The sequence below is a fragment of the Taudactylus pleione genome, unplaced genomic scaffold, assembly GCF_031769625.1.
Source record: "Taudactylus pleione unplaced genomic scaffold, aTauple2 ptg000510l, whole genome shotgun sequence".
NCBI classification, from domain to species: Eukaryota; Metazoa; Chordata; class Amphibia; order Anura; family Myobatrachidae; genus Taudactylus; species Taudactylus pleione.
Genome location: NW_028284912.1, coordinates 3,950,667 through 3,975,228, shown reverse-complemented (window position 1 = coordinate 3,975,228; position 24,562 = coordinate 3,950,667). Strand labels below are relative to the sequence as shown.

At 42.9% G+C, this 24,562-nt stretch overlaps 1 protein-coding gene across 6 annotated transcripts in view; it reads left to right on the top strand.

The window, feature by feature from the left end:
• Positions 1 to 18,811, top strand: part of ENPP2 (ectonucleotide pyrophosphatase/phosphodiesterase 2) — a 101,306-nt gene extending 82,495 nt beyond the window's left edge. For 3 of the 6 annotated variants that reach the window (XM_088450196.1, XM_088450200.1, XM_088450198.1), the window contains 6 exons: positions 648 to 783; positions 6,268 to 6,345; positions 7,290 to 7,422; positions 8,509 to 8,662; positions 16,033 to 16,083; positions 18,221 to 18,811. In XM_088450196.1, the coding sequence (XP_088306322.1) occupies positions 648 to 783; positions 6,268 to 6,345; positions 7,290 to 7,422; positions 8,509 to 8,662; positions 16,033 to 16,083; positions 18,221 to 18,391 (723 nt within the window). In that variant the 3' untranslated portion in view covers positions 18,392 to 18,811. The remainder of the gene's footprint in view (positions 1 to 647; positions 784 to 6,267; positions 6,346 to 7,289; positions 7,423 to 8,508; positions 8,663 to 16,032; positions 16,084 to 18,220) is intronic. The other 3 variants (XM_088450197.1, XM_088450201.1, XM_088450199.1) reach the window with 1 other exon arrangement.
• Positions 18,812 to 24,562: the final 5,751 nt, after the last annotated feature.

The following is a 24,562-nucleotide window of genomic DNA, read 5'->3' as shown; positions in this document are numbered from 1 at the left end:
CAAAGTAATTCTGTTTATTTCCATCAATGCAGTCACTGGACAAATCAAGGCTTTTGTGGGGCAATGAGGACTGTTTTCCCTCATGCAGGATGGGGAATGTTCCCTTTTAAATGTGTCGTCTTCACCCCTCCATGTAATTTTAAATGATCTTTTCCCACATAGTAAAATCTTTCATCTTCGTGCCCTAGGGGCAATTAATCCCTACTCCATCAAAATGCTCCAGATCTTCCTAACTGCTCCCATTTGAGGGTGCAGTTCGCCCCATCTTTGAAAGCCGATCCACACATTGCTACCTACGGAACTGCGCAAAACCAGACACACAGTGACATTTTGTAAATGAGCCTTATAGTCTGTTAGCGGATGCTGTATTAATATAAAGGTACACTGCCAATGTCAACATGTGGCTGAACTACTGTGCCCAGCAGTGCCAGATTCTCCCGAGGCCATGCTTTGGACGACCCTTATACTAATAATACCTTTTTAAGTGCAATACATGTGCATGCAATAATCCTGGTTTGAGCTTGCTAAAAATAACATTACTCCGCCCTTACATTTCACAATGGTACATATGAGAGAGCCTCTCCCACGGTTATACACAGCTGGTGAAATTATGTTTTATCATATTATGCAATTTCTAATCAACACAGGCTGAATTATCTGGCGTCCCTGATTATTTATCAAGCTGTGTAAGACTGGACCCCCGCATCTCTCCTGGCAACAGTCAAAGCTGTTCCGCTTACAAAACAGATAAGCAGATGTCCTATGGATTTTTGTTCCCGCCGCGTGAGTCATGTTTCTGCATCTTGAAGTATCTGTATGGTTTCAACCAATGCCCCTGCTGATTACGGTTTTGTTAGCCCCTCTTTTATGCAGTCCAAGATGGAATGGTGCTTTATAAGAGCCTGTGACTGCACTGCACTCTTACGTGACATCACCGTCCAATCACAGACTAGCCTGCTACACAGACCGAGTGACTGAACTGCCCTGATGCTATGACATCACTGTAAAATCACAGACTAACCTGCTAAATTGTCTGCTACAAACAGAGCCGTAACTAGACTTTTTGGTGCCCTGGGCCAGAAAGAGCATTGGCGCCCACCCCCCCCTCCTATTTTTTTAAATAGGGACATAAGATGAGCCCCCAAAATAGGGATGTGACCTCATGGGCTGCCATCAGAAATTGTGGGGCAGATAGCTCCATGTGGAAAGTGTCTGACTGCCATGTAAGAGGTGATGGGTTTGAGTCCCGGGTATGAGAGTATTTTAAAATGTGTGTGTTAAATAAAGAAGGCCAGTTGGAGGGGGAATGGATCAGGGAGGAGATAGGGGCGGGCAGAAGATGCTGGGGGTAAAAGAAAAGGAAACTACAAGTGAGAATGATTATTAACAGAAAATTGACAGGCCCGAGATTTGCCCCCAGGGCTGTCTTAACAGCAGTGTGGGCCCTGGGCAAAGCAATGCACTGGGGCCCCTACCCACCCATTCACGGGAAAAAAGTGTTACTGCACTGTGAGAACAGCTCTCATCCACACAATATAGTAAAAGGAGATATATATATAAATATTTAGTATGACACAATAATTATGTGCTTTACTACCTACAGTACTGTGTATATATGCTGGCTGCCCAGAACGCTGATATGACACAGCGAGCCACCACCATATATTACACAAGAGAAGCCTGCTTCCCGTATTGGTGCGATCTAGCCTGGTACTGTTTGCATTGCACTTTTTTAGTGGGGGATCATGTAATGTAACACCTGATCCATTCCCGAATCCCAAACCCTAATGAAGGACCGCCCAGTCAGACCCTGTTGCGGAGAACAGGCCCTCACCTGCCGTGTCGGGCAGTGCCAGATTAAGGTCCACATGGGCCTGGAGCTGACATTTATGAAAGGCCTATTGGGTGGGTGGGGGGGTGACCTACACTGTGGGTGTGTGTCTACTGATGTGGGGTGTGACTAGTACCATGGAGGACATAGCTACCACCTACCGCCATCTACCTCAATCTGTCTCCCCTCTTTCCATGTATGAAGTATGCACCACCTGCTTATAAATGCACACATACTGTGTGTGTGTATGTATATGTGTATAATATATATATATATATATATATATATATATATATATATATATATATACTGCGATGGAGACGGGCTGCCGGGGTAAGTATGGGGGTGGTGGGGGGGAGGGGATGTTGGGGGAGGAGGTACATGGCCACAATGGAAGAGGAGGACAGCAGAGAGGGATGGCACCAGTTAAAGAAGAGGTGGAGTGGAGTAGAGCAAGGGAGTGGGAGTGTATGTATGTGTGTATATATATATATATATATATATATATATAATATATATGTATGTATATGTATATATATATATATATATATATATATATATATATACATACATACATATACAGTCGGGTCCATAAATATTGGGACATTGACAGAATTTTCATATTTTGGCCTCTATTCACCACCGCAATGGCTTTGAAATGAAACAAACAAGATGTGCTTTAACTGCAGACTTTCAGATTTAATTTGAGGGTAATTACATCCAAATCAGGTGAACGGTGTAGGAATTACAACGGTTTCTATATGTGCCTCACACTTTTTAAGGGACCAAAAGTAATGGGACAAACTAAACAATCCTAAATCTAACTTTCACTTTTTAATACTTTGTTGCAAATCCTTTGCAGGCAATTACAGCCTGAAGTCTGGAACGCATAGACATCACCAGACGCTGGGTTTCATCCCTGGTGATGCTCTGCCAGGCCTCTACTGCAAATGTCTTCAGTTCCTGCTTGTTCTTGGGGCATTTTCCCTTCAGTTTTGTCTTCATCAAGTGAAATGCATGCTCAATCGGATTCAGGTCAGGGGATTGACTTGGCCATTGCATAACATTCCACTTTTTAGCCTTAAAAAACTCTTTGGTTGCTTTTGCAGTATGCTTCGGGTCATTGTCCAGCTGCACTGTGAAGCGCTGTCCAATGAGTTCTGAAGCATTTGACTGAATATGAGCATATAATATTGCCCGAAACACTTCAGAATTCATTCTGCTGCTTTTGTCAGCAGTCACATCATCAATAAATACATGGGAACCAGTTCCATTGGCAGCCATACATGCCCATGCCATGACACTACCACCACCATGCTTCACTGATGAGGTGGTATGTTTTGGATCATGAGCACTTCCTTTCATTCTCTTCTCTTCCCATCACTCTGGTACAAGTTGATCTTTGTCTCATCTGTCAATAGGATGTTGTTCCAGAACTGTAATGGCTTTTTTAGATGTTGTTTGGCAAACTCTAATCTGGTCTTCCTGTTTTTGTGGCTCACCAATGGTGGTGAACCCTCTATATTCACTCTTGTGAAGTCTTCTCTTGATTGTTGACTTTGACACATATACATCTACCTCCTGGAGAGTGTTCTTGATTTGGCCAACTGTTGTGAAGGGGTTTGTCTTCACCAGGGAAATAATTCTTTTGTCATCCACCACAGTTGTTTTCCGTGGTCTTTTGGTGTTGCTGAGCTCTCCGGTGCGTTCTTTCTTTTTAAGAATGTTCCAAACAGCTGATTTGGCCACACCTAATGCTTTTGATATCTCTCTGATGGGTTTGTTTTGATTTTTCAGCCTAATGATGGCTTGCTTCACTGATAGTGACAGCTCTTTGGTTCTCATATTGAGAGTTGATAGCAACTGATTCCAAATGCAAATGTCACACCTAGAATCAACTCCAGACCTTTTACCTGCTTAATTGATAATGAAATAACGAGGGAATAGCCCACACCTGTCCATGAAATAGCTTTTGAGTTGATAGTCCCATTACTTTTGGCCCCTTAAAAAGTGGGAGGCACATATAGAAACCGTTGTAATTTCTACACCGTTCACCCGATTTGGATGTAATTACCCTCAAATTAAATCTGAAAGTCTGCAGTTAAAGCACATCTTGTTTGTTTCATTTCAAAACCATTGTGGTGGTGAACAGAGGCCAAAATATGAAAATTCTGTCAATGTCCCAATATTTATGGACCTGACTGTATATATATATATATATATATATATATATATATACACACCACAATGTCCACCAAATGTAAGTGCTTGCATACCAAGTCGCAGAGATCAGTCAGTAGCAGCTGGCCAGCAGGAAGTGACACCTTACTCAGCAGCACTGTAGGACTGTAGTGCTGCACACTATGGTCAGGAAGGATCATTCATCCGGTTGGTCGGGGCCAGGCAGCCTTCACGGAGCTGGGGCTGAGCTGCTACTTGTGGGCAGTGTTTATGCTGCATACGTCGGGGTGACATCACATGGAGGCGCAGAGACGCTGCACAGTGAGGCTAGTGAAGCCGCTGTGTGTGATGTCTGGCGTTTGAACAGCGGGCGGAGAGGACCGGTCCGGAGGGGGCGGGTGCCGCCGGGGGCTTCAGTGGGCGGGGCCTTGACGGCAGCTGCCAGTGAGGCAGGTTGTAACAAAAAGTAATCGTTACCCGCTCGGGAGTCGCCGGGACAGAGGCAGTGGCTGGCCTGGCAGTCAGAGGAGTCTCCTAAGTCCTGACTCCTGTTGAGGCTGAGACCGGGACGCCGACGTCGAAATAGATCCTCCAGTCCTGCACCGTGACCAGACTACGCGGCAGGTGGTGGCGGCTGAGCGGCACACATGGAGCCAGCAGCAGGTCTCAAGGCTGGCAAAGCCCCACTGCCAGGCCTGGGCGGAGCTGCTGCCGCTCACGCATTTAGCAGTCACTGAGGTGACAGGTCAGGTGAGTACTCGTCACGGGGGGTGGGGGTGGGGTTTGGTTGGGAGGGTGTCGCTCGTCACCAAGGGGGATCGGAATACATACAGTGCTATCAAAAACAACAATCATTTACCAACTGGCCACGGCTGCGAGGCAGGGGGGCTGGCGGGCCCCTTGAAGCCTCGGGCCCTTGGGCAGCAGCCCAATGGAAGAGACAGCCCTGTTCGCCCCCTGCCTTGTGGTGCCCATGGCACTGGTCGCACTACCCTAGTTACGGCCCTGGCTGTAAGGACTGCATGACTGCACTGTGCTGACTGTATGACCTACCATTCAATCACAGACTAAGCTGCTGTAGACGGTGTAACTGCACTGCTCTGGTGCTCTGACATCACCGATTACGGGCCTAATTCAGAGATGTACGTAGATTCGATATTTACGTACAACTCCGATGTTTGCAGATCTGCGCAGGAGCTGTTCCTGCGATGTCTCTCACAGTGCCACAAAAGCTGCAGCATTACTCAGATGTCCGATTATGCACTCCGCCGATCTGATGCTGCGTCTTTGGATGCAGCATCGGAACACGGTAGATGGCTGTTAGAATCTTTTTACTTAAGACTCCTACTGCGGCTCTTGCATATGTTAGCACAGCTGCCGCACACATTTTTTAATTCGGCCCTAAGTTGCTACACAGACTGAGTGACTGAGTGATAATGTCACAGGCTAACCTAATGTATTACGGCTTAGACCAGGGGTAGCCAACCCTGGTCCTCGAGAGCTACCAACAGTGCATGTTTTCCATGTTCCAGTTGTGGATCTTTTTAAATGTGTCAGTGAGTAATGACTACACCTGTGCAGTAGCTAGGTGGTCTGGAAAACGTGACCTGTTAGTAGCTCTCAAGGACCTAGGTTAGCTACCCCTGGCTTAGACTGTGTGCTTGTCTAGGCAGTGCCATCTTTGCTTTTTTTTGTTTCCCGTTATTGCATGTAATTCATACCTCCAAATTTTGCCGGGTCAGTCCTGAATCGTGAACATCAAAAGGTGGGGCGTAATTGAAAATGGAGTAGTTTTACCCAAAACTAACATTGGGGATCTTCAGTCGGGCATCTCAGCTGGGGTTTGGGCTGAAGAACTGGCTTAGTTTATCCCTGTTCTGCAAGTCCAAATGGTGTAAGGTCATTTGTTTGTGTCCTGCCCTCTAAATGAACAGCGTTGAGTACTATGTTGGCGCTTTATAAAAGATAACAATGATTTATTGTGCTCACTGTGTGATATCTGAATCGCTAACAATAGGATCAGGGGCAGGGGGAACATTACGCTGATCGGAATAGCCGCATGTGACCCCATCGCCACTCGTCCCAATCATCACTTCTGTACTACTGATAGAGTAGTGGGATAGTGCACTGTACATGTTGCTTATTCTGTTTTTTTTTCTATTAAATCCAACATGACCTACTCATGTTCCCTCCGTGTTGCTTACATTTTTTAAAGTTAATTTTCATTCCTAATTTTCTTTTTTTTTTTTTTTCAGAATTAAGTTCCTCTGCAGAAGCCAAATATGATGCCTTCCTAATAACAAATATCATCCCCATATATCCTGCGTTTAAAAGTAAGTGACCTTAGAGCATAGGCATACATTTTAGTATTTCCTAGTGTTTTATTTTCAGTGTGCTTAATAGTTTATTATTTTTTAAAGTCTGGCTAATACTTTTTTTTTTTTCCTGCTTCTGCCGTGGTTAATTGCTGAAGCCCTAACTGAGCTGAAAATCATCATAGCAGATTATGGGTCTTGGCGATTATCAATGACTATTGCGCGTGGTCACATGCAAGTGCACTGTACAGCCTTTCTAATGCTAGCTAAGATGGAGGGTCCTGCTGTTTAGCCTGAGCCCTGGGAGCCGGGGTTAAACTCCCGCTGGGCCGCACATGTAAGACGAAATGCCCTGTGATGGACTAATTTAAATTAAATTTTTTTTTATAAATTATTGTTTTTTTAAATATTTTAATAAATTTAAAAAAAACTAGTAAAGGACCTGGTTAATCTCAGTCTGCCCCCCTCCCCAGCTCTACCCTGCCCACCTGCTCTCTCCAGCATATCCCCCTCTTTCCGCTGCTCGTCCTATCCTCCTCTGCTCGACCCAAACCACCATATCCTTCTCTTTTCTCTTCTCTTCTAGGTTTGTTCCATCTCCCTAGGATTGGGAGCGTGTCTGTGTGACCGTTAATCGACGATCACATTTTAAATTTGTATTTAATTTAAATTGTAAATGATTGTAGATGTTTAAAATACATCCGCAGTTGGTATTTCTTCTTTTTTTTTCTTTTTAATTCATACAATCTCATTGTAATTGAGCAACTGAATCCTGGTGCAGGGACAAATGTGAATGGCCAAATATTCTTTGTAAAGCGCTGCAGAATATGTATGTGCTATATAAATAACTGGTAATAAAATAAAATGATAATAATAAATGTGCTTATTCTTTGAAATAAAAAAATTAATGTATTCCTTTTTAATATACAAATAAATATTTAGATTTTTTTTATTTTTATCAGAGATATGGAATTATGTTCAGAGAGTCTTGGTGAAACGATATGCATCAGAAAGGAATGGCGTTAACGTCATTGCCGGGCCCGTCTTCGACTATGACTACGACGGTTTATATGACACAGCAGACAAAATAAAAACGTAAGCGGTCAATCTGTTAGAAAAATAATTTTCCTTTGCAAATGTGTCGGAATGCTAAAATATATAAAGAATAGATGTAATATTTTTTTTGTGGGGTGTGTAGGGGGAGTTGTCTGTATTTTGTTTTATTTTTCATTTACTGTATATTCTGAATATCATTTTGGTTGATCTGTCAGTATTGCCATATTTCTGCAAAAGTCTTTCCCATTCGGTTGGCCCCTGAATTGAGCTGCTGATGTGCAGTTTGTTGCAATGGACAGTGTGATGTACAGTAGAATACAGTTTACCAGTCTACACGTGTTCTAAAACAAAAGACAATTCCAGCTCAACGTTTTCATTATCCCAGCACACTATACCCCCCACTTTGAGACACTTTACTGTATTTATCAAGCTAACTTTGGCCTTAAACCATGCTATTTATTTATCAATCCCAGGTACACTTACTAAGCAATGGTTTTTTTAGTTTCACTGACGGCCAAACGCTGCCGGCAAGTGGTTCGTGCTGTATGTGCACACGCTGTACAAGTGTGGACTATCCTAGGCATTTATTTTCTCTAGATTCTGCTAATAGTCTGTGAGGATTCCTGTAATCAGGTGAAGCAGCAGATGGAAAAAAAAAAACATTTATGCAAAAGAAACGCCAGAAAAATCCAGTGTTGGATTGAATTACAAAGATCTTGTCCCTAATTATCATTGGCTGGAAATTAGACTGTGGGAGAGATGTACTTAGCTGTGGAGAGCGTTAAAGTACAAACCAATCAGCTCCTAACTGTTACTTTACAAGCTGTGTTTGAAAAATGGCAGCTAGGAGCTAATTGATACTTTATCTCTCTCCACTTTATCACTTTTCGAGGCTTAGTACATCTTCCTCTGTGTGAGCAATACTCTGACTTTATAGTGAACAGAGAATTATTGGTGAAGAGCACTGTAAAATGTATATAAATTAATATAATACAGTATATATTTATTATTATGACCTATATGGGGGTACTGTGTGCAGTGATGAGTTGTACTGTAAGTACATGAGAAATAACTGTACAAATTATAGCTACACATTATTTAATCTTTGATTTTATTATTCCCCAGGTTTGTGGATGGATCGGTCCCAGTTCCAACACATTACTTCTTTATTATAACCAGCTGTCTGGATTTTACCCAACCAGCTGATAACTGTGATGGCAGTTTATCTGTCATGTCTTTCATAATCCCACACCGACCGGACAACGATGAAAGCTGCAATGTAAGTGGATGTTTTAACTACTAACAATTATGGTATAAGCATAGGAGAGAAAAATACATCTATAAATGTAGCACTAGCCTCCAGCATTCACACAAACTGGTAATCCAGAAACCTTGCTCTGACTGCGAGAATACCAGAGGGACATTTATAACTTCTCCACCACTGATCACTAGCGTTGGAAACTGGGTCACACAGGGGATCTGGTCTAAAGATCTACAGTAATGGTGCGTACACACTGGGCGATTAAAGTGGACGACTGAACGATAACGATATCGTTATCGTTCAATCGTCCACTTTATCGTCCATTTTTAACACAAAAAAGATGACCGATGACGACGAAGCGCGTTCCCGCGGGTCGTTCGTCATCCTCGTTCATCGGGCTGACATGCAGGCCAACCTGACGACCTCGTCAGGTTGCTGCATGTCAGGGAATGGGTGAGAGAGCCCGGCGCTGAACGATATCGCTAATGATATCGTTCAGCGGCTGTGCTCAATGTCAGAACGACATTGAGCACAGCCTGCCGGGGACACACTAGACGATATCGCTCAGGGAGCATATCGTCTAGTGTGTATGCACCTTAAAAAGGTAGACAATGTCTAGATAGACACCAGATGTTAGACAGGCAATAGGTCGACAGGGACATGGTTGCCACAAGGTTTTTTTTTTAGGGTTTGGCACTTACCCCAACAGTTAGGGTTAGGCACCAGGAGGGAGGGTTAGGCACTAGAAGGGACAGTTGGGGTAAGGCACCTACCCCAACGGTTAGGGTTAGGCACCAAGGGTAGGGTTAGGGTGAAGATTAGGGTTATAAGAAAAAAAAAACCATGTCAACCATTTTCATGTTGACCATATGCCTGTCGACATTTTGACCATGTCGACCATTTGTACCTGTTGATCTCCTTACATGTCGACCTTTTGTCCCTGCTAAAAGTATTTAACAATGTTTTTATCTATTTCACATGTAATAATGTGCGCAGCCAATGCAATAGATAGTATTGGCAAAACTGCAGGGAAAGCGGGTTAAAAAAGTAATCACAAAAATGTGCATAAAATGCGCATTACATTTTGTGCGTTTTCATCTATTTCCCAGCAGGTATGTTGTGCTCTGCCTTTAGGCATCAGCGTTTGCAAAGCTTGTTTTATCGTATGTCAAAATGTAACTAACAGAAGCACTGCGTTTTAATATTGGATTGTATTTACAAGCGTGTTCAGTCAGTGTTCTGAATGGAATTGAACAAGAAGCGTTCAAAACCGCAGCGCACGCTCAAAATACATCAAAACTGCAAATACGTACAGTCTCTTTTTGGTACAATTTTTTTTTTTACTTTTCAAGATGCGTTTTTAATGCAAGTAAACGGATGTCAGACGCAGGAGATCAGTGTCACTATTTTAAGGGAACACTAATGAAAAGAAATGTGAGCCAACCCCAGTGTTTTAGTTTTGTATCCGGATTAATCTATATCTTTTGATTTTTTTTTTCAAAACCACCCTCGCATGTTTTGGATCTGTATTTAAAAAATACAAACCGCTAAAGTGACGTCATTTTGACCTGTTTACATGCAATCCAAAACCCGAGTTCTCTCTCTCTTTTTTTTTTTTTTTTTTTTTAAATCTGAGTTCTGAACCACAGGTAGATCTGAACTTGGGACTCTGGGCCTGATTCAGACCCGCTCGCAAGAGGGTCAATGTTGCCCAAGTGCGCATGCCGTCGTTATGGGTCTCGCACCAAAGGGGGCGTGCTGTCGATGGTGATTGACAGCACGTCCCCTTTGGTGGGCGTGCCGGGGGCGTGGCTGCCCAGACGGAGGCGTTCCCTTGGGAACGCCTACCGTCTGGGGCCGGCCCCACTGACATCACTAGTGATGTCAGTGGGAGTGCTTTTGGCTTTGATAGAGCCAAAAGCACTCCAGGGCTTGCGGCAACGAGACCCTACTGCAAGGGTCTCGTCGCAAGCCCGATGGTCGTGATGGTCTTGACCATCGCGACCATCATTTTGGCCGCTTGCTATAGCTGTGGGTGGTCAGGAGGCCTCTCCAAAAAGTAAGAGGGACAGCCCTGATTCAGAGCAAGTGCTCTATCAGAGCGTCCGGCTCTGAATCAGGACCTCTGTTCTCCTAAATTCGGTTGTTGTCTGTTCTCTGAGAACCGGACCCGCACATCCTTACTAATGAACAGTACAATGTCGAGCAGTAAAGAATCTGAACACAACTTGCTAGAACATAAGTGTTTTATATAGGTCTCCATTTTGAAAGGTATTTTTTTTTTTTTTTTTTTTTAGCCTTGCAATATTACAAAATATTTTTTATTTTTTTTTAGTTCCCTTTTTAAAGTTGTTTTAAAGCTTTGTTTATTGGATTCTTTGGGGGCTTGCATTTATTTTGCAAAAGTGTATTAGCCCTGTACCTCCCAGTGTTAAAATGCTAGAACCCATAAACTGAGCTTACATACAGCATTTCCAAGGAATAGCTACTTTGAAAAACTTTGTTGGGGACCAGCAGTGTGGCCAACTGTAAAAAAAAAAAAAAAAAAAAAGGCCTCATCAGTGGAACTGTAGATTTCTATAAATGTCCCTTATTGTAAGAAGCATAAAAGCAGGATTCTGCAATCTGGAGCCATTGCAGTGAGTTTTCATAGAGCACATCTGATGTTTTAAGATGTATTAAGGTTTTATCGTTACACAGATACCAGGATGCTAACTCTATACCTTTCCTTATAAATCCTTTTAGCAAAGGTCACAATTTTCTATCGCAGACTTGGTTTTGTTTTACATAAAGCAGCGTTTTTCTGATGCCTCTTTATTTCTGTTAATTTTTTGTATTTAACAATGAAGTTTATCAGGCATCCAATTAGTGTACGAAGAGTTCAAATGTGACTCCTAAATTTTTACTAGTCCCGGAGATTAATTTATTTTTCAACAATCAGGATTTCAAACCTATATTAAAAAATAAAAAATAAAAAAAAAATATATATATATATAATATATTTTTTTTTACAATTGACTGTAATTAAGGCTATAAGGAAAAAAAATTGCACCTGACACTCAGTGTCCAAGTAGGCATTTCTGTTCTCTAAAGTAGATTTGTCATCATCGACTGTACTTATGTCACAGAAATAAATCAATTATTTGTGATTACATTTTCACTCCTGTCCCCAATGCAAGAATAGAGCAAGAAGAGACAGGTAAGAAATATGGCTTTGAAAAAAAAAATAAATTAAATATATCTTGTATAAACTGTAGAAGTAGAATTAATGGTGATTTGTACACTGAGAGATGGTAAGCCTATAAAGTAGCTGTGGACAGACCATAAAAGCATACTGAGTACTCCCTCTGTTTCAGAAAGACTTTGCTTTAACATTTTACTAAAACCAACTTCTTTGAAACTTAACTGAAAAAAATTAAATATTTTGTTTTCACCTCGCAGCTACATTGTTAGCACATTAACATTTACTGTATCAGTGCAAATAACAATCACTCATTGTGGGAGTACATTAACCAGCCCCTCTGATCTGTAAACATCTAGAAAACTCGTACTGCATGGCAACTTTACCGCTTATCTTTGCTTTATAGTAAAGTGGTGCTAATATCATCTGTATGGAAAGTAATACAAATATAAACTCTGTTTTATTGCTCTAAAATTGTAACCTCATAGTAGTGGATTCCTGTAGTTAAAACAGAATTATACGGCTTATATTGGTGGGGTTTATTTTGTTTTGTTTATTGAATGACGATTATGACGTACTCAAGCGACAGGTGGCAATGAGGTTATAGCAATCTATGGATAACTGATATGGTAATAAGCCAGTTTTCAAATTTATTATTTTTTATTTAAACATTAGATTTTTATTGTTTCAAAAAATATGGGGGGAAGGATATTGGGTACAGAAATAAAAAACGAGGAGGGAGGGGTGGACAAAGAATGAAAGGTACAGCGATTGTGGTACAGAGTATATAAAAAATTTTTTTTTTTAAATAAGTTTTGACATTTTGATGAACAGAGAGAGCCAGTCGAGGGAACATGGCGATGTAGGAAAACTTCATTTGCAGTATATGCACATCAAGCTCACTATTTAATGCTGACATGCGGAAGTTTAAATACAAGTGCATTTTAAATGTGTTTACAAAGAACCAGGTGCAAGAGAAAGCATAAGAGATCTATGCAGATGCTATGAGTCATTGCTCCCAGGCGTGACTAGTACACTACCAGGGCCACGGGTGGAACAGCGGGACAGTGCTGTCCCGCTGAAATTGGGATGTTGGGAGGGTGTGTGTCCTCTATGGGCCCTGTACACTACACACCACTTTTTTTCTATTAAATAGTGAAAAATGCTTTATTGCCCCCTGCCAAACGTTCCATCTACACTCCATAAATCCCATTCAGACAATTGTATCCCGCAAAAAGGTTTGTTTTTGCTTAAATAAAATTACACTTCACAAATAGTATCCCTGATCGGCCATATTCTCCTACGGAAAGTGCACCACCACTGAGGCTGCAGTCATGGCCTGCAAACTCATGCACAACTTTAAGTGCACTCTCCATTTATGTGTCGGTCTCTTTACAATAAGAAGTAAAATGTAATTTGTTTTTTATATATATATATCTATCTCTACTAGAAACGCTGGAGCTTAGGCACCATACTTACTAAGTGCATGGCATTAATGAGTGACTGACTGCAGATTAGTGCTTACTAAAAGCCAGTAATGGTCCTGCACACACGTATCAAACGCTTCCTCTCCATTCTAAGCCTTAACTTGCTTGTGACTCTATATTCATGCTTGCTGTGTCTTTACATGTTATGTTCTTTCCTACATGTATGTTTTGTCATCTGTCCATGTATGTATTCTATCAGGAAGACCTTTGTTATGTATGTTGTCATTTGCCTTACACCCTTCAGTAATTGGAGCGTATCGGACTATTTGTATATATTTTCTTACTTTAGTTTTTTCTGCTGCAGGTTCTTATCATATAACCTGCAGCAAAGAAAATTAAAGTACCATTCTACATACTATATTTAGCATTAATACCAACAGCAATATGTGGTCTATGTACTGAGCCTTGGAGAGAGAGAAAGTGAATGGAGATAAAGTACCAATCAGTTCCTAACTGCCACTTTACGGGCTGTGTTTGAAAAGTGACAGGAGCTGATTGGTTGGTACTTTATCCCCATCCACTTTTATCTCTTTCCAAGGCTTAGTACATAGACGCCCTATGTATTAAACCTTCAAAAGAGTGTTGAAGAGGAGAAGTTGCACTAACAACAAATCAGCTTCTTGCTAGCATTTATCAAGTACATTCTATAAAATGATACTGTAGTTTGAAGCCGATTGGTTTCTACTAGAGATGTGCAGTTCTGTTTTGGCTCAGATCTTCTAGCCAAGTTTGGATTTTAAATTGAGGCAAAATGTCATCTCACGTACAAAGATGAGGTTTTGACCATGAAAGACAAGGTTTTGTTCATGGCGGATAATGTTTTGTCCTTGAAAGACAAGGTTTTTGCCTCGATATGGGATCCGAACTTGGCAGTGAAGACTCAATCTAAAAAACCAAACCGCACATCTCTAGTTGCTACAAACAACTTCTGCACTTCACTCTTTAGGAGGTTAGATCTCCCTCCATGTGTTTGGGTACCTCAATGTAAGGTTTTTTTTTTTTAGTTTTTTTTTAATACCTGCTGCCAATCTTTTAGTCATTGAAAATGCTGATGTTACAAGGATGATCGGCTAATAGTGTTTCTCTACCCCGGTCCATGGGACCCTGATCAGTTCACATTTTCCAGGTCACCCAGCAGGTGCACAGGTGTACTGTATTACAACTGTCACATTTTACACATCCACAGGTGACCTGGAAAACATAAACTGTATGGGGGTCCTGAGGACTGAGGTTGAGAGCCACTGGGCTAATGTAAATATTCAGAATAAAATCTATGATGGCAGAGAACTAAATTCCTGAAAACTCCTAAACCTGACAACCTGGCATGATTACATTGTCCATTCACCTGTAATCTAGATCTAGAAGAGATTACCAATGTCTGCTAATTTCTGAAGTTCTCCTTCACCACCAAACACCTAATGTTAATTCCACTTTACCCACATTGTGGAGGAAGCAGAAAGTTGAGTTTAAATTGTACTTTAAAAATAACAATTAAGTCGACTCCATATTCCATAAAAAAATAAATATAAAAATAATAATTTGCTAAATTTAACTCCAGTTTGGAACCACAAATATTCAAATTAAACCAGCATGGAATGAGAACAATATTATTATTATTTTAATGTATTTTAGAGGTTTTTGAAAGGCTGTTTTTTGTTTATTTTTCATTTTATAGCAACAAAAAAATAGAATTGGGTCTGATCTAACAACAATTTGCATTGCACTTTTGCAGAAATTTTCAGAGATGTCCAATTGTATTTTTTAAATAAAAATCAAAAACATGAGCTCATGGTATTTTAATCGTATATGGCATCTACCAGCATTTTCAGGACAATTTCCATTTATTTCCTCCACTTTTAGTAAATTTTTCACACCTGATTTTATAATAAGAAAACCCTTTATGCAGGTTAGAAGCTACTCAAACCCTTCCCAGTTGTTTTTGTCCCTTTTCCAGCCATGAACACTATTAATTTTGAGCACAAAACCTCTGCTTGGTTGTCAGACAGGAGCTCATTGGAACGGCCTGGTCACCTGTCTGACAACCTGGGAGATTACAATCTGAATTCAAAATCTACACCATTTATTTGCAGCGGTGGGGATGAGGAGCATTAAAACAAAATAGGCATAAAGTTAATGTTCCTCTTTCACGTCCCTTAGACACTGAGCCTACAAAAACTCAGATGTCTTTCATCAACCGATTATAAGCAAATGAATCTTTGTGTTCTGTTCCATGTTTCATGTCTTGTCTTTCTCTGCGCAGCCTGGCCAGTAATATGTTGGAAATACGCCCGCAAGTATGTGCGTTTTCATGCATTACCACTTCATGATGCGCTGAGATTCCCAAACAAAATCACGCCTAAAAGCTCTGAATTATTATGTGCGTTAAACACCACCAGCCCAGGAACGAGTTTACTTTTAAATGGGGTTTATTGGGAAGTCATCCCCGAATATTGTACCCCAGACAAGCAGGGGGGGGGGGGGGACTATTATTGGTTGTGTGAGGGCTTAGACTGAATAGATGGCTGATGAATGTGCATTTGCCAGTTTTTTTTCTAAACTATTTTGGCCAAGTTGTGCGTTTGCATGCTAAAAAAAAAAATATGATGTGCTCTTCATAAGTACAAGGACAAACTTTTGAGGAGAAAACGTTGTGTGTTTTTGTTATTTTTTATTTGTTTTTCTTTCTTTCTTTCTTGTGTGTTTTTTTTATTTTTTTTTAGTTTGCCCGACCTGGTACTCAGAACCCTTCTAAAGTCAGGTCAAAGGGGATGGTTAGTATGTTTCCTCCTCTTTCTTGTTCATCATAAAGATTGTCTCTAGTTTAAACTTTTAGCTGATACTTCAACATCCAAGAGGGAAAAAAATAAACCCTTTGCCATTAAGTAACTAAACACTGCCTCCAGCATGGAGCAATTTCCTCTGATCTCCTGTCAGGCCTCTCATGTTTGTCAGTGCCAGATGTTGAACTCAGGACATCTCCTGGGAGCAATTCTGTGGTTGCTGTTAAAACTGCTGTTCATTAATGTCTAATTCTGTCCTCATGCAATCCTCTGTATCTACAACTTCCTGCATGTGGGTTTGTATTTCATGTTCAGTGCGACCTCCCTGCCTTGCAACAGGACACACGATATGTGTCCATAAGCAGCCGACATTTAACTCTGTGGCCTCTGCTCTACCATAGCGTGTATGTATGTGTATATATATGTATGTATGTGTGTGTGTGTGTATGTATGTATATATATATATATATATATATATATATATACACACACACACACAATCACACAATAATGCCTATTAAACAGCTCATTGCGTTCTATATTAAACTGCCGTGAGATCAGGTATAACACTTGCTAGGGACCTCCCTGTGCGATAGTGATACGCGCGTTCCAGCCTCTCGACCCTGCGTATTCGCAGTTAGTTCCTCTGCGTGCAGTGCGGGAGCAATTATGGGCCGCATGCGTCCAAATCCGCTTTGGCCCAGATGTGTTCTTCTCCAAAATATTGCACACAAATTTAAAGATACAAAATTATGTCATCCTTTATTGATAAAATAATATGTTTATAAGTAATATTTCTTGTAGCCCGCCATAAAATAGCCATACATTTAAGGGCTGGTTGGGAGTTTGGAGAAAAGAAAAAAAAAAAAAAATAGACAAAGTAGCTTTTCACCCAAACAATGCTGCAATAAGAGGGGGCAAATACATGTATTGTTTTTGCATGCAGGGTAAATACTGGATGCATTTGCATGTAGCCCATGGGCAGCATTATTTTTTTTATGCTGTACTTTTAGAGGTCGGCTAGGACACACCCCTAGTTTGTGCACATACCAAGTTACTGCCCGGCATGACGGGCACAGGAACTGGAAGTTATGTCAATGTCGGCGGTTCCTGCGGCCGGCATATGCTTGGTCGGCGGGTCACCGATCTATCTGCATGATTTAACAGCATTGGCTGTGCTGCATGGCCGACCTGATATGTCTGTGAACAACGTTGTTGGATTTTGCTGTACTGCCTAACTTTTCATGGCTTTTCCTCGCAGCTGCATGCAGATCGCCGCCTTTTGCCTCAAAAGTTAGCCACATGCCACGATCAAGTCCGTCAAAAAGACACGTATTTTTATCCGCTTCCACATATATAAATCAGCTCCATTTGCAAAGTTTAAAATGACAAATGCAGAATTCATTGCTTCTACTGCACCCTAGGAGTCTGTATACAGAAATCGCCATCCAGAAGGTGGTATCTAGCATTTATTTAATAAATTTATGATAAAAACTGCAATTTCTGCATAATTTTATGTATCGTAGCTATGCATTAATAGCACAATGCAGGAGATGGCATAGAAATCTCTGGTAAAGGGCCAATTGGCGCTTGCAGATCGCAGGCCCCATTATTTTCAATTGATACATAGGGGTCAGATCATAGTCCCCAAAGCTTTTCAGAATTTGGCCCCAGTAGTATACACCATCTTCAGATTTTGCGTAACACTCGCTGAAATTGTTCTTTTTGGTTTGAAATTTGTTTGGGGCACGTTGTAGCCAGGTCAGACACGATAACCAAAACCATCAAGCGATCTGATCACTGAAAATCCAGCCATGCTAAATTCAGGTCTTGACGCTGAATGACAAACCGTTGACCAATCAGTAACTGATCACCTCATTTGCAGGAACACTATTTATATTGCTGAATTGCGTGTGGCTAGCTTAAAATAAAAAAAAAATCTAAAAGGTACGCAATGGGTCCGCTTGTTTGCTGTACATTATGCATAATGTTGATATTTTCCTGTATTTTTACACTTTTTGTATTTGATGCGTTTTTTTTTTTTTCTTTTCTTTCATTCGGATGCAACGTCTGCTATAGCTTTGTGTTTCCTTTTGTATTTAACGTGAAACCGATTTATCTCCTGCAGAACTCGGAGGATGAATTAAAGTGGGTGGAAGAGCTTCTAAAGATGCACACCGCCCGCGTCCGAGACGTTGAACAGATCACAGGCTTGGATTTCTATCGGAAGGCCAATCGCAGCTACACAGATATCCTCTCTCTAAAGACATATCTGCATACGTTTGAGAGCGAGATCTAATACTGGCAATGTAGCTTGTCGACTCGAAGTGGTGTATATTTTTATATCTGTTTTATTTTATTTTTTGTATTTATTAATTTTTAAACCAGGACACTTAAAATATATTAGTATTGTAATCCTACATGTCATGCACACGTCATTTGTCCAGTAATGTTATTTAGATGTCGGAGAGATCCCTCTTTCTGCTGCAGCTAGGCTGGTAAGACTAAAGCTCTTTAATAATGCTGCAGAATTTCTTCTTGCACCGGGAATATTATTTTTCTAGTGCATGGCTTCTGTATTTTGTAGACTTTTTACTGACTAATGCAAAACTGAATATGTAAAAATGATTTATATTAACGGAAGATTGTGACCAAACATATTTATGTTGTATGGATTAATGGAACCTCGTATAATAAAACCACACACATTCATTTTTAATTCGGTCTGAGTTTACTGTACAGTGTTTGCAAGATATATTATGTTCTGAACTAAATTGAGTCAGTTTGTGGGTTTTATTTTTAGGTTAATAAAAAAAAGTTTTCAGTAGAGATGATGCGCCAGACCCCTTGTTTTGGTTTTGCCAAAACCACCCTCAACTGTTTTGGTTCGGATTCGGTTTTGGATTTTTTTTTTTTAAATTGATAAAAACAGCTAAAATCATAAAACTTGGACCTGTTTTTGTTCCTATAGTATTATTAACATCAATAACTTTCATTGACAGTCAATTTTGATCACCTCTCAGCACCTGAAATCACAACAAGATCCGATTTTCTTCTTCACCATGGGGTGTGTGTGGTTGGAGAGATCAGGGCACCAAAAAAGTGAACGCTTTAGGTCCCAGGATACACCAGACCTCCTCCACGTATACCCTGCCCCCAGCCACAGGCAGACAGTTTTACGTTTGGTGCCGGCAGGACCGGTCAGACTTTTAGATGGGGACTGCTTCGGCTGCCCCAAGCTTTATTTTTATGAGTTTATTTTATTGTTTTCAGAGCAAGCAGCGAGATGTCCTGATGAGCGCCTGCGCTACTAACTCCATCTACCCCTGCCGGTGCTGTTACACCGGTAAGTGGTCCGGTGATTACAGCGGGCGCCAGCGGGGCTTGGCTAGCCACTCCAATGGATCCCAGGGCTGCAGCCAGACAAACGGGGAAGACCGGTAAGGCGATTCCCCGCTTGCGGGGGATCGCGTGTTTATGCAGTTCTTACCTCCGGTTTTGGAGACCAGCCGGAAGACGCTGTAGTGGGGCGTCTGGTTAGACCGCACCCCTACTAGACCACCGAGGCAGTTAAGTCTGGCGTCGGGGACCATATGAGGCCAGCGGCACCCAGCGGTTGATGCAGCAGTGGGGAGGTAAGCTCTCCCCCAGCCCAGAGCACGATTCCTCACAAGAGGTTTCCCGCCTCTGAGCTGCTCCTCACCATCCTCCCTGAGACGCTCAGCAGCCATTAATCAGGGCTTCTCTGAAGCTAAAGGTCTCAGGAGATTCGGATCCAGTCTCCCTGTATACCTCTCCCTGGAGGTAGGTTATACAGCGCACAAATCCTACCAGCCCTTTGAGGCTTGAGTAGTTGATTTCAGTGCCCATTATAAGTGTATTTATATGCATTGTATGTGACACGTGCTAGCTCTGCTGTTGTGATATACTGTTTTAAAACTCTGTCAGTTATATCTATCCCTGTTGTTCTTGTTAACCCTCAACTACCAGGTGTGTAGGGGTTCATTATTACTTCACTTTTACCTGTATTTGTGAAGGGTGTCACACTGCATGACTAGCCATACACTGATTGTGTGCTTCTGGCTGTTATTACTATGTCTTCTAAGGATAATCAGGAGCCTGCAGCCCTTGTGCTGGTTACTTGCAGATCCTGTTCAGTGGGCTTGTCCCCGCAGGATTCCGTGAAAGATGGTCTTTGTGCTATTTGTTATGTACCACCTCTCCAGTCCACCGTATAGCCCCTGTCCAGGAGCTACCTTGGGTGTCCTCCTTATCCCAGGTTATGAGGCAGCTAGTGAGCCGTTATCAGCAAATGTTACAGGCGGACAGACAGTTAGCCACCAAAGCACATAGATGGACTGTGTCATCCTCTAAGTCCACCTAGCTTTCAGATTCTGATGCATCATCTGAGGAGGCAGATGATGCACAAGGTTCTCTCTCCGGGTCGCACTCTGGCAAGGAGAACAGTCATTCACTGCATGTCCGTTCTTTAATGAGGGCAATTAAATCAATCCTGAATATAGAGGATGATGAACCGGCACCTAAGCCTAAAAACCTGGTGGTTAAGGCTGAATTCCCTCAATCGGGCCAGCTCATGGGGGAAGCTTGGGGTACTCCTGGCAAACAGTTCCAGGTCCCAAAAAGACTAGCATCTTTCTACCCTCTCCCTACTAGTGAGTGTACTAAGTGGGAAGTCCCTCCTACTGTTAATTCGCATGTGGCATGCTTAGTCGGAAGCTCTATGCTGCCTTTATCATGTACATCCTCCCTTAAGGATAGAAAACTTGAAACTTGTCTTAAGTCAGTCTACTCTTTCTGGCACTATCACTAGGCCGGCTATGGCCGTGGCCTGGGTGGCTAAGGTTATCGAAGGATGGACAGAGGCACTGAAAGAAAGCCTGCTATCAGACGCTACCAGGGAACAACTTGCCTACATCTCCCATATTCAGGAAGCGGTCTCTTATTTGGGAGAAGCTGCATTGGATACTGGACTCCTTGCCTCTAAGCCATCTGCGACCTCGGTAGTTGCCCGCTGGAACCTTTGGCTATGGTCCTGGAAGGCGAACACAGGATCCTCACTCTTCTCTGGAGACAGACTGTTCGGAGCAGAGTTGGACAAAATAGTGGCTACCGTGGCAGCCTCAAAATCTGCCTTTCTGCCATCAACAGCTGCCCCTTAGCCTAGGCCATCCTCTTCTCGGTCAGCGGACAAAATATTGGCACTACACTTGCGTGTGCGCAACTTGCTCCGCAATCAGAGGGTATCCATTCACTCAGCAATGCAGGTCTTGAGGTCTATGGTATCCACCTTCGATATGGTGGAATACGCCCAGTTCCACTCCAGGCACCTTCAACAACTGATTCTCTACCGGTGGAACGGGCAGTATAACCTGATCCGGTCCCAGACGATACTCCTCTCTCCGGAGGTTCGGCTTTCCCTCTCATGGTGGCTACAGATGTCCCATCTGGACAAGGGTCGCCCCTTCTGGATTCCAAATTGGGAATTTCTCACTACAGATACCAGCCTTCGCGGATGGGGAGCGGTAACTGGTCATCATACCTTTTCAGGGACGGTGGACAGCCCAGGAAAGTCACCTGCCCATAAACATTCTGGAGCTGCAAGCAGTGTACAGAGCACTCACTTGGGCGCAATACCTTCTCCAGGGCAGGCCAGTCCAAATCCCGTCCGACAATGCGACTGCAGTAGCCTACCACAACCATCAGGGAGTCACGCAAAGTAGGGCAGCAATGCGGGAAGTGGCAAACATCCTGGTCTGGGCTGAATGTAATCTCCCGGCAATCTCAGCAGTGTTCATACCCGGAGTTCTCAACTGGGAAACTGACTTCCTAAGCCGTCAGGACATATGTCTCTCCACCCAGATGTCTTTCAACTCCTGGTTGACAAATGGGGCCTGTCGGACACCTCATGGCCTCGTGTCACAATCACAAGGTCCACAGGTATGGGTCCAGGGCCAGAGACCCCTCAGCCGCCTTCGTGGACGCTCTGGCACTGAGGTGGGACTTCAATCTCGCATACCTCTTTCCTCCGATCTCTCTCCTCTTGAGGGTTCTCCGAAAGTTCAAGCAAGAAGGCGGCACGGTGATACGAATATCCCCAGCCTGGCCCAGGCAACATTGGTTCACTGACCAACGGAGTCTCTCCATAGACACTCACTCCTTTTACACTTCCTTTATAGCAGGATCTACTAGCACAGGGTCCTTGCCTGTTCCCAGACCTATAGGGAGGGACTCTAGACTACACACCCTAACAGTAATGAAAGGTGTTATCCTGCTGAGATTTTAAAGTAATATACACAGAAAACGGAGTTGCAGATGCACTATGCGATCATTACTGTTCACATTTAAATGTATTTTGTAATTAAATATAATTTCAGAGGTAGTTAGCATATCAGTGGCCAATGATACAGGCCTGCCCACGGTCGTCAAGGTCACCGCATTGAGCAGGTCCCTAACACTCTGGGGTTCACATCTGGGAAGCAGGGCACCCCAAAAGACAGCCCAGCCAAAGACCTCCCCAGAGCATCACACGAAAGAGTGACAGTGAAGTGTTATAAAATATCAGGTGTGTAAAAGTAGCTAATGTTCCCAGGCCTACCTCGCCTGTCTCTGACGGCGAGACTCTTGAGTTATCCCTCTTAAGAGCCAAGGGTTTCTCTCGCTCTATGATCCAGACAATGCTCAGGGCGCATAAGCCTTCCTCGCCCACATCTATTACAGAGTTTGGCACTCTTACTTTCAATGGTATTCCCCCAGAGACTATGACCCTACAGTTTTTAGGGTCTCCCGGGTGCTTGCCTTTCTCCAGGCGGGGTTAGACCTCGGCCTCCGCCTGGCCTCCCCTAGAGCTCAGGTACTGCTCTGTCAATCTGGCTCCAGCGAAGGATCGCTCCCCTGCCTGATGTTAGAACCTTCCTTCAGGGTGTTCTCCACCTTCAACCTCCTTTTGTCCCTCCGATGGCTCTGTGGTATGTGTCCTTGGTTCTCAGGTCTCTAAAGGCTCCTCCGTTTGTACCTCTGGACTCAAGTGGCTGACAGTGAAGATGCTCTTTCTCCTCTGCCCGCAGGGTATAGGATTTGGCAGTGCTCTCCTGTCACTCTCCATTCTTGATCTTTCATCTGGACAGAGCTGTCCTCCGTACCAAGGCTGGGTACCTCCATTAAGTGGTATCCCGGTTCCATTTGAATGAAGAGATTGTGGTTCCGGCCTTATAGTCCTTGGATCTTTCTGCAGGTGAATCCTCCCTTGATGTGGTTCGTGCTCTTCGAATTCTTTTAGGAAATCAGATTCTCTTTTGTGTTGTATGGCTTTCACAAGCGAGGCTGACCAGCTAACAAACACATTTTGGCTCGATGGCTCTGCATGACAATCTCTCAGGCCTACATGCAAGCTAATCTTCCTATTCCAAACAGGGTTACAGCACATTCTACTCTGTCAGTGGGACCCTCGTGGGCCGTTCGACGTGGCGCTTCAGCTCCTGTCATAGAAGAGGAGCCAACAGTGCTGACAGCCCAGCATCTCTGGCGATGCTGGGCTGCCCCCAGAGTAGTCATTGGGATCCCCTGTGAGGCCACGCCCCCTTTATTTTATGTTTCGCCCCCTTTTCTAGCATGGGCGCGCAGAGATAGTCAGGATGCGCACTTACCTGCATCCAGGGACTGGTGCTTCGATGTGGTCCTCTGGAGCTCCGGTCAGCTGGTCTCCAGTCTTCTGCACTGTGACCCTGGACAGCTGCTGCATAGAGCAGCTGATGAGGGTCACCATGCAGGAGCTTGGAGAAAAGGTGACGGGAGCTCCAGAGGACCTCACTGATCACTGGGCAGGTAAGTGTAAGCTGTAGAGGGATGGGGGGAATCGAGTTGGCGTGGCAATCACCTCACTTAATTTTTTTGTGAAAAGTGTGTGAAGTGGATTCGTAGGGACAAGCTCTGTCCTTGCATGCAATATTTGATGCGTACATCCTTATGTATTCAAATATCACATTGCGATATTGGGAGAATTTATCTGAGATGGGGATTGTGAAAAATATGCCCCTTTTGAGTTAAAGTAGTAGTAGTTAGTGGTGGTAGTAGTAGTATCATCCACAGGAAGAGCGTTACAAAAGCCTTGTCAACTTGTTTTTTGTTTTTTTTGTGCTTCAATTGACAAATGTTTCAGTAACATTTCACTTAATGGGACTACGAATTTCCTGAGCTTCTGTAAATGAATTAGCCCTCACACTTTATTCAACTAGTGCCCCAGTTTGCTCCCACTCACTAAATACACACTGGTCGGTTAATTGACTTCTGCCAAACCGATCATCTCTAATGTATGTCGGTGCGTGTACATGTGATGGGGAATATAGAGCAGGATGTAATGCAGGCTTGCCGACAATATTTTGGGAGAGGCAGCCAGCTCGGCACAGCTGAGGGGGGCCTGTCACTGTTTTGAGGGCGTATTGGGGTGTGTGAC